Source organism: Myxine glutinosa, chromosome 2 (genome assembly GCF_964187855.1).
Source record: "Myxine glutinosa chromosome 2, kmMyxGlut1.1, whole genome shotgun sequence".
In the NCBI taxonomy this organism is placed as follows: domain Eukaryota; kingdom Metazoa; phylum Chordata; class Myxini; order Myxiniformes; family Myxinidae; genus Myxine; species Myxine glutinosa.
This window is the reverse complement of record NC_136262.1, coordinates 157,694,244-157,705,461: the sequence shown is the minus strand read 5'-3', so window position 1 is coordinate 157,705,461 and position 11,218 is coordinate 157,694,244. Positions and strand designations below refer to the sequence as shown.

General features: G+C 42.8%; 1 protein-coding gene across 1 annotated transcript in view; it reads left to right on the top strand.

Moving 5' to 3' along the window:
- Positions 1–1,822: 1,822 nt before the first annotated feature.
- Positions 1,823–11,218, top strand: part of LOC137422244 (uncharacterized) — a 42,467-nt gene continuing 33,071 nt past the window's right edge. The window contains exons 1-3 of the mRNA XM_078772657.1: positions 1,823–1,911; positions 6,570–6,671; positions 8,047–8,147. Of these exons, the coding sequence (XP_078628783.1) occupies positions 1,823–1,911; positions 6,570–6,671; positions 8,047–8,147 (292 nt within the window). The remainder of the gene's footprint in view (positions 1,912–6,569; positions 6,672–8,046; positions 8,148–11,218) is intronic.

The following is an 11,218-nucleotide window of genomic DNA, read 5'->3' as shown; positions in this document are numbered from 1 at the left end:
CTGCAAGGATCCCTCCTGCCGCCTGCTTGCCATCATCGAGGGACGTGCTGTGAACGGGGAGGTCCACGCTGGGCAAAGCTGTTCCTGGACGACCAAGCCAGCGCGTTCAGCGCATGAACACCATCCTTCCTTCATTTCCCTCTGTGAGTGTGAACGGGCCCGTGTCTGGGGATAAGCTAAGACTGCTAAAGTTCTGCCCCGTGTTTCTGCTTCTCCCCATCATTGTAAATAATAATTATTAAACCTGTGTTCTTCCTTCCATTTGATCGTCTCGTCCCTTCTATCTATTGACTAAGCGTGGTACGAATTATCGCTCGAATCGGGTTCCAATATAAGATAACTGCATGGACCACGTGGTACGCCATCCGCTCGGACGTACTCAAATTACACGTGGTTCGTGCGAGGCTTGATACCCTCTTCCGCGGCGGCGTAGGTACATAGGTACATGCGAGAATTGTCCCGAAACCCTACCTTGCGTTTGCCCGGGAGGGGCGACTCAAGTCTCTCGGTTGCGACGACCCAAAGAGAACAAGGGGCTTAATCTCCGCTTGGTAATGGCAGGAGGGTCGCGCGGAAACCATAACAATATTATACACACACACACACACACACACACACACACACACACACACACACACACACACACACACACACACACACACACACACACACACACACACAAATCTGGGATAATTTAATATTACCTTTCATATATAGTTTGATGAAGCCATCTCTAAGAAAATAGTGACACAGACAGACAGACAGCTCTCTTAGTGTCGATTTATTTAAAACACCAAATATTCTGATGGCCTAGCAAGACAAAAGAAATGTGTGTAACAATGCTCAACTTGGAATATTAAGTCTTTTTTTTACTCAACTGGACTATGTCCAGCTGAGTTTTTGTTGACACCCAGTGTCCGTCGTCCATCGTCCGTCTGTCGTCTGTCTGTCTGTTGTCTGTAAACAATATTGGACGTCTACTCTCTAAAAGTCACAAATATTGATGAAATTTGATGAAACTTGTTAGGCAGCATCTTTAAGACATAAACTAGTTTTGGATTGCATTTGGGCGTTGCACGCCAAAAAATGGGCGCGGCAGGGTTCTATTATGGTTCTAGACCAAAATCTAGAACTAGTACCCGCGGCAGGGTTCTAGACCAAAATCAATTTTTGTCATATATTTTTAGCACATATAAACTATATCGTTTGTGGTTCTATTATGCATATTCTAACCATATTTATATAGACCAGTTGAGTTCAGGTTCCCTGGAACCTCTAGTTTATTATTACAGTGACAAAGCTGCTTAAGGTGAAACTTATACATATGTGAGATGATAAAAAGTATGCTAGACATCAAATTTCGACTTTACCCATAACTAGGTACGATGTGGTATTAAGCCAATAGTTTTAATCATCACCTGGAAAAAAAAAAGGAAATAGAATGTATTTATAATGAGAAATTATTGGTTTTAGAAGAGTCGGTTTTATAAAGTGAACAAAAGACAGAATTGTGAGATCTAGGATATAAATTGGGTGAAAATTGAAAAACTCACTATTTCTAGGAATCAAAGATGTGCCGAAGGACTTGGTAAATGATCACACCATGACAACGGCAGGAACCTGAAGTCTGAACGTCGATATGTGTAGAGCCAAAGATTGTCCATGACTGAAATGCTGATAAAGGAACAGATGCATTGTGAGGTCTCAAATGGTCACGGAAGTCAGACAATTGGTTGAAGAGTAAAATGGTGTGCTGTATTAATCCTTCTTGAAACTGACTTTTTTTCAGTGACCTGGATTGTGCTGGAGCTGAAATAACGACATGTACGTCCCTGTCCTCCTGATCCTTTTGCCTCAGCTGACTTTGGCTCTGGACCTTAAAGAGCCAAATGTTTGCAGTCGCTGGGAAAGGTCAGCCACTTGGGTCAATTAGATTACTTGAGTATTGAGGTAAATTTGCGCATTTATTTTCCTTTCTAAGTCGGTTTCTGATAATGATTCTATTGTGGTAAATGAAAGCAAAGCCCAAAATGAAAGCACGCAACGCAGCTGTTAAACACTTGAGCCACTAGAAGCCACAATGAGCCACAATATTGTCCAAATAATGCTTCAGAGGGTGGAATAACAGTCTGTTCCAATACTGCTTTTATACAGACAGGGGGTTTGTAATCAAATAATCAGCAGAGATTGGGACACCTGTAGGAATTGTTTGCATCAACTTTCAAGGCTTAATTTACTTACATTGCTGCAGAACAGCTGAGAGTTGTTAACCCATTACTTGTTCCCTGAAGAAGGCCTTTTTTTTTTTACAATATAACTGTGCAATTTACATTCTTTTCCCGTTTCTGCTGACAAAAACTTCTTCTTTTTTTTTGAACCGCGAGCAGTTTACTGCTTACCTTTGTACCATTTCAGGTTAATCACTGGACTTGAATTGCTTAAATTTCAATAAAAACTGGAAAAATTGAGGTGTTCAAAAACTTTTGACTGGTCGTGTAAATATATATATATATATATGGCTTTTGACAACGAACGATCGAGACTCTGGACATCCTCGCATCGTCTGGCTTTGGTGTTGGTGTTGGTGAACGCGATCGTGAGGACAAGTGCGGCCTGTTCACTTCACGCAAGGAGCCAGGAGTGAACGGACCACATGGCGAGGCCTAGTTCGCGCCCACGGGCAGTGCAGCCTGGATTTTCGTGCACAAGGACATAGAGACCTGTGACGATCTTTGATGATTCCTGACGGGGTACAAGAGCAACTCGGAGCTAAATGCCCACAATAAATGACACATATATTTTCGTTATTTTATATTTCCCTTTGTTTGTATTTGAGTCTGTGCTGGGATGCCCCAGTTAGGACTTTATTTTATCGTGCATCATTTGGCTGCCGGCACTTCTTTAATAAAGCCGGTATTTTTGTACAGTAAATCCTGTGTCGTTTGAGTTAATTTATCCTGGTGTGAAGACGTCGGGTGGAACCCATCCAGTTAAGTTCATTATCCCTCCATTTCCTCGCATGTAAAGAATACCGTCATTTTTGGATTGAACGCCTTGGAGTAAAGCTCGTTTGTTCAATCGTGTCGCCCTGCGGTGTTCACTACAGGGTAGTCACACGACAATTTTTACAGAGACAGACATCTATATGTATACATATAGATGTCTGTATACATGTACATATCGATGTCTGTCTCTTTAAAAATTGTCATGTGACTACCCTGTAGTGAACACCGCAGGGCGACACGAATGAACAAACGAGCTTTACTCCAAGGCGTTCAATCCAAATATGACGGTATTCTTTACATGCGAGGAAATGGAGGGATAATGAACTTAACTGGGCGGGTTCCACCCGACGTCTTCACACAAGGATAAATTAACTCAAACGACACAAAATTTACTGCACAAAAATACCGGCTTTATTAAAGAAGTGCCGGTAACCAAATGATGCACGATAAAATAAAGTCCTAACTGGGGCGTCCCAACACAGACTCAAATACAAACAACGGGAAATATAAAATAACGAAAATATATGTGTGTCATTTATTGTGGGCATTTAGCTCCGAGTTGCTCTTGTACCCCATCAGGAATCGTCAAAGATCGTCACAGGTCTCTATGTCCTTGTGCGCGAAAACGCAGGCTGCACTGCCCGTGGGCGCGAACTAGGCCTCACCGCGTGGTCCGCTCACTCCTGGCTCCGTGCGCGAAGTGAACAGGCCGCACTTGTCCTCACGATCTCGTTCACCAACACCAACACAAAAGCCAGACGATGCGAGGAAGTCCAGAGTCTCGACCGTTCATTGTCAAAAGCCAAGACTCGAGATTCAAAGAAGAAGAGCGGAAATCAAGAGGAAAAGCCAAGAGGATGTTCAACCGTTAGTTATGAATTTCCCTCGCTCCAGAGAGAAAAGCCACGAGAAGCACAAAATGTCGGGGAAACGACCGTTCGTTGTGAAACCCCGAAGCAGCGTGAGATATAAAATCATGACCGTTCACCACCAAAGCCAGAAGATGTGAGTAAGTCAAGAGCCTCGACCGTTCTCTATCAAAGTCCGGACCCAAGAGACAAATGTCGGGGAGACGACCGTTCGTTGTCAATGCCAGGACTCGAGAGACGAAAAAGAAAAGCAAGCCAAGAGAGAATGTCTGGGTGATGACCGCTCACCACCAAACCCAGAACATGCGAGGAAATCAAGAAGCAAGAATAAACAAAATGTGGGGAACTCCATCCTGAACAGGAAGGGGAGATGAAAGAAACCCATTCAGGGCCACACGTTGACTATGACTAGAGAGGAAGTCCGCAAGCCATGCATGGAGATTTCCATGGATACCACAGAAGGAGAGTTTGTTGAGAAGAGCGGGGTGCTATACCGTATCGAAGGCACGTGATATGTCAAGGGAGAGAGCTCTAATTTCCTGTTTGGCATTGCGGACCTCCATCCATTGTTGAGACAGCAGAAGCAGCATGTCCAGAGTAGAGTGACCTGGCCTGAAACCAAATTGATGATCAGAGATCAAGCCATTGGAGCAGAGGAAAGATTTGATATCTGAAGCAATGATGGATTCCATGACTTTGCTGATAATTGGGAGCAGGCTGATTGGTCTGTAGTTGCAAGGATCTCTTTTTGCACATTTTTTTGTGTAAAGCGGTAATGTTTGTGGATTTCCAAGCTGATGGCAGATGACTTTGAGCAAAAGCGAGGGTGAAGAGAACAGAGAGAGGGAGCGAAAGAACGGCAGAGCAGGATTTTAGGACCCGTGGGCTGATGCTGTCTTGTCCAGTTGCAGAATCATAGTCGAGGATTGACAGAAACTTCTCCACTTTGTCAGGATAGAAGGACACAGCGTCCAGGAGCAGTGGGGTACGACTGGGTATGGTGGGTACAGAGAGGGATGGGTTTGGGACACAAATTTAGAGGCAAACACAGAGTTGAGGCATTCAGCTTTTTCACGTGCGGATTCAGCTGTGTAGCCATTTGAGGTAAGGGAGGGGATGGAGGGGGAACAAACACCAGAAACCGATTTGACCAGATGCCACCAGGATTTGGAAGAGGGAGACAGGTTTGAGAGTTCAGTCTTGAGAGTGGAGAAATATTGTTTTCTGTCTCTCCTGAGGGTGGACAAACACTTGTTTCAGGGGTTTTTTTTGAAAGGAAATGAGATTTCCTTCCGTTGGATTTGCCTTCCAGGAGGCGAAGGCAAGTTGTTTCAGGGCAACTGCCTCACCACAAGATTCCGTGTACCATGGATGGGAGGAAGAGTATGACAACTGAAGACGAGATGGGATAAATCTGTGCATGAGAGAGAGCAATTACTTTGGAAGAATTCCCAGGATGAGTTGATGTCAGAGGCGGTCGAGATTTTATATCCATACTATATTTTGTTCCTCAGTTATCATTGGCATTGCCAGTTTGTTAGTTTATCAATGATAGAGTATATGACGCTGAACAAGAAACTTCGAATGGCAGATTGAGTTTGACATGTTTTGTGAAAGTTACCATGACGTGCATGCGCAGTAAATATGTGGAGCGTTGTGCTCCAACTTGTGGTTGTTTTTTTTTGTGTGTACAAGATCGAGGCTCGTGTAATAGCTACCATTAATCACGTAAAAACAAACTGATACATAAAACATATGATAAAGGGAGCGGGAGACAAGATGGGGCGAGAGAGGGAAGCACACAAGTACAACAGCAGAGAACAGGGACATCAGGAGATCTGTGAGAGGGAGAGGTAGAAAACACATGGACACTGCAAGGACTTCCAGGAAAGAAGTTGGTATTTCAAAAAAGTGGGTCTGGGGTGAATTAGCGGGGGTAGAAAAGATCAAGGTTTTGGATGGGGGAAGATAAGAGATGGTGGTGAACAGCTGTTATAAAGACCTGGAGGGAGGAGTGGGATTGAATAGAGTGAGGGAGTTTGTTCCAGAGGCGGGAAAAAAGAGGACTGAAAGAGTGAAGGTGAGCAGAGAAGATAGTCAGAGATTGTGTCTTTATATAATCAGATAATCAGAGATACGGTTGTGTTTTGCCTTTTGCCCCTAAATCCCAGGGATACTTCACAATTGGTGACGAGTTTGGCGCTTTGCTCATTTAGCATTGTTTCGTCTTGGGAGGACGACGAGCATGTCGTCCGTGGGGATCATGTTGGAGTACCACCCAGATGAGAACTGGGAAGACTTTGTTCCACATTTCACATTGTCAGACTTGACACCTATTAGCATTTTATACATAGAAATGGAATCAATTAAGTACACTAGACCTTTCGCAAGGAGTGTATCGAGTTTTGTCATATGTGGGTCGCTACCGTTGGGGCCGAGCAATTACATTGTTCTGAACTGGAGAAAATATATTCGATTTTATTATTAGACCAGTTGTTTTGAGAGATCAAAGTATAAAAAACATAATCAGGTGGTTGATGCAACTTTATATATGGTGAATGTTTAGTATAATTTGAATCCTACATATCACAATCATGTTTGGGTGGGTGAAATTAAGCTCATCCATTTATAACAATGTATTTCATTCAAATGGAATTTTTCTTTCCTTCTCTCTTGTGTATGACCTACCTTGCAGTTACACGGTCAGCTTTCTCGAGTCATACGCTCATACCTACAACCAGGTTTACTACACCAGGTGTACAGACTTCCTCAACCTATTCAAATGCACACAACACAGGTAGGCCTACGTTATAGGAGGCACAGTTACTCCATCCAACAGATATGGTTATAAGTACAAACTAGAGAGCATCTGAAAATGCAAAGCCCGTCCGCGTCCGTTTGTATTCAGACGTCTTATTCTGCTTCCGTGTGCTCAAAATATCGAAAAGAGTTTTTAAAAAATACAAAATGAAAATTGATGACTTTGCATAGCCTTGACCTTTGAGCTTTAAATCTAAAAAAAAAATCGACTCCTACCTTTTGATTGGTGAACCAATTCAGTGACCTGATATGAAAATGCTTTAATTTCAGGTCAATCAGGTGAAAATTGGTGATTTTACACAACCTTGACCTTTGACCTTTTGATCGAAGCAAACAATTGGCTTGTAGCTTTCGATTGATGAGCCAATTCTGTGACCTAATATGTTAATTCTTAAAATTTCAGGTCAATCGGGTGAAAATTGACGTTTTTATGCAACCTTGACCTTTGACCTTTTGATCTAAAAAAAAACAATCAGCTTCTAGCTTTTGATTGATGAACCAATTCTGTGACCCAATATACAAATTCGTTAAATTTCAGGTCAATCAGTTGAAAATTGACGATTTTACACAACCTTGACCTTTGACCTTTTGATCGAAACAAACAATTCGCTTGTAGCTTTTGATTGATGAACCAATTCTATGACCCAATATGGAAATTCTTAAAATTTCAGATCAATCTGGTGAATATTGACGATTTTACGCAACCTTGACCTTTGACCTTTTGGTCTAAAAAAAAAACCAATCAGCTTCTGGCTTTTGATTGATGAACCAGTTCTGTGACCCAATATACCAATTCTTTAAATTTCAGGTCAATGAGGTGAAAATTGACGATTTTACGCAACCTTTACTTTTGACCTTTTGGTCTAACAAAAACAATCAGCTTCTAGCTTTTGATTGGTGAACCAATTCAGTGACCCGATATACACATTTTTAAATATTCAGGTCAATTGGATGAAAATTGACGATTTTATGTGACGCTGACCTTTGACCTTTTGACAAAATTATTAATCTGCCTTCTCCACATTATCATAAGAAATGTTTGGTGAAAATTTGATGGCTAAAGCTAAAATGGTAAAAAAAACAAAACAATTACAGCCCGGACACACACACACACACACACACACACACACACACACACACACACACACACACACACACACACACACACACACACACACACACACACACACACACACACACACACACACACACACACCAGGGATTGCAAAACCTTGTCCCCTGCGCTAATGAACACAAAGCTTGACCGTTGCTATGTTTATCATTCACAAATCTGCTTACAAATATGCTTATATTGTGAAGTAGGACATTGTGTCACGATTTCATGTCGGCAGAGTTGGTTACCGCCTGGTCTACAGACAGGCCACACGCACAGCCTATCGCCACCGCCCACAATGCTGCCATGGATTCTACAATAAGAACGATACATGCATACGTAAGTATACCCATGTCTGTCTGTATGTCTACCTCATTATACAGCATGCATCGAAATGGCTTACAAGAGGATTTTCATTGTTCATCCACCTTTTCACTTGCCTCACCACTCTCGTCCTGAAGCATGCAAGTCTGCCATCCCCTCTTTTGATAGTCTGAATTAATCCTACTATACCTGTTTATGGGATCAGATGAGGCCTGCAGGAGACGTTTCTGGGCCAAATCTTTCACATATCAGCTGGCTAGGCCTGGCTTTCAACTGGAGCTGATTTTGGCAGTAATTTGTTACTTAGCCAGGGTGCCCGCGATAATTCGCCCTACTTTTTGCAAAAAACACTGTGGGGATCCTAACGTCCATCCGAGGGACAGCACACTTTGTGATGCAATGACCTGCTTCCAAAGCACCAATTTCACCGTTTATAGTCAGGCCGGGAGTCAAACCCAGGCTCAACAACTCAAAAATCCGCACCAACCTATCGGACATTGGAGAGGAGCAAGTGGTGTTGCAATTCGCTCTCCTCTGAGAGGTACTCACATGTGTAGCTTCCAAGTTTGGTCTTTACGATGTTTATTTATAAGACTATAAGCAAAAGTAACTGTCTGGAGCCGGGTGGTGGCTTAGCAGTTAGGGTGCTGGCTTGGGATCCCAAGATCCTGGTGTTTCAAATCCTGGTTGGTTGCTGAATTTATGCCAGCGGGGTTGACTCTGCCTCTCATCCTTTTGAGGTCGCCGAATTGAGAACCAGCTCACTGATAATTCCCTGTGCGTCGCAAGACGACTAACAGGAAGGGCATCCGGCCGTAAAACATTGCCTCAAAAAAGGGGACCACGGTGCCAGAAAAAGGCCAACCCCTGCTCTGCGGGGAAAAATGGCCCCTAAAGGTGGTTCTTCTTTCAAAAGTACCTGTCCCCAGTGATGGGAAAACTATCCATGGTGTTGTGAGGCAGTTGTCAGGGGAAATTCAACCATCCTGTAGCACTCAAACCCACCAAAGGTGGCGCTATTCAACCAACTGCAACACTAAGGAAGTATACTCCATCATTTTTCCTGGGGGTTCCCAGTGGCCGAAAGGAGCCACGAACCATGCTAAAACATGGACGGTACAACCTTTTACCACCGTGCCAAATTTGGTCAAAATCCATCCAGAGGTGTAGGATTGTATATGTAACAGACAGACAGACATACAGACAGATTGACATTTATCGTTATCGATAAAGCAATTATCTATACATTCCATATGTTGTAACATCAGGAAACTTCCAATCTCATCTCAACATATTAGGCCAAATCATGTGACCTGAAATAAAACTTTAATTGGAATGACTGAGAAGGAAGATTTGAAATTTTGCTTTTAAATGAAAAGCGCTGTACTGTGTGAGAAATTGTCTTGATTGATTGATCGAAGATGCACAAAAATTATCAGGCAATTTAGGCCTAGAACCTACGAAATACGAAATGCAGGAACTTTTGCCTTTCCGAGTGGCGCAGGTATCGCTAACAGCCGTTTTTGGTCCAAAGACGTTGTGCATCAACTTTCCCATTTTTGCTTCTGCTCCTATCTCTTCCTTCTTCATTATATTCTTCTGTAGATTAACAATTTCATGGTAGATCTTCTTCTTCTTGAGGAGTGCAGGACTTTTGTCCCCATGGGCTGGGAAACTTGTTCAATAACGTATTACATGAGATGAAAACTTGATGCTGTCTTGCTTGTCGTTCATGGTGTTGTTCCTTTTTCATAATGTCCCACATTTCTCTCAGCCTCGTGCCCGGGGCAGTGTGTTCATGGAGGGTGCATAGCGCCCAACACCTGTCTTTGCAATTCTGGTTGGACAGGTTCCAACTGCACCAAAGGTGAGTACAAATCAGATTCCTCCTGAGCATATATCTTCTTATTTTCTGCAGAACGATGCTTCTTCCATTGCAGTCAGTATATCCAGGTGTACTTTTTTAAATTGATTCTTTACCTGCATACATTGCACATAACAGTAAAATATTAATTGTTATTTTTCCCAATTCCACTTAATCCCACTTTAGTAAGGGCATTTTATGAGATATTTCACAAATCTGTTAACTAAATTGTTACCAAAAAATTTCTTCACCAATATGTTTGTAAAGGTGTGTAATAACATGTGTTAAAATGTTGAAGTTCAACTCCCGTGGGAAACCCAGAAAAAAAGCTGTTGAATTCGGGTACCGAAAAATTATTTTCGAGAATTTTTATTTTTTTAAATCGGCCCTTAAGTAACTTATGAGGGGTCAAATAAGGGTTTTTCATGATTCTGAGTTGATTGTTAACATTTATATTTTCACTTTTACATTTACACACAAAGTAGCTTTTATTTCACATACATATATAATACTCAAGAGTTATTTCTCATTCACAATGTCAGAAGTTTCAACAGTCATTGTCTATGTCTTCTTCAGACTCAACAACATCATGACTGCAGTTTCTGCATGTAATGCCATTACAGACTCCACAGGCCGAGATGCACGTGACCCCATTCTTCTTGCAGCTGCATCGCCGGTTGCTGCAATCTCCATGACAATTACAGCTCGTGAACTGCAATAGCTCCTCAGGAGCCGTGGGGTCCAGTGTTGGAACTGGCTCATACCCATGCACACCTATTGTCCATCCATAGTCACTGGGGTTCAGAGACATGCTCTGTAGAAGGATCCAGTCCCGGGTCTGCAGGTAGGCACGGAGTGAATGTTGTGCAGCTGCACCCTCTGTTGGAGGTAGAGTCTCTGGTTTGATCACTCCTGCTGCTGCCTTCCTTGAGAACATATTGTACCGAATTTGTACTGATGATGGCCTGCAGTGGCAAAGATGTGAAGCATCTTGGTAACAATGCAGGACAGATGCCCATTGTGGTCTGCAAGTCGCTCGGTTCTGATAAAGACCTTGATCACATCTACCATGTGGTGGTACTCCACCCAGAGTGCAGGTGTTCTTCCTCCTTTTGCGAGTCGTTTGAAGGTTTCTTCAAACCTTTGCTCAAACACTGGCACTACTGGGTCTGAGTGTCTGGCTCCCATCTTCCCATCAGCCACCTTCTCCATGAAGGTCTTC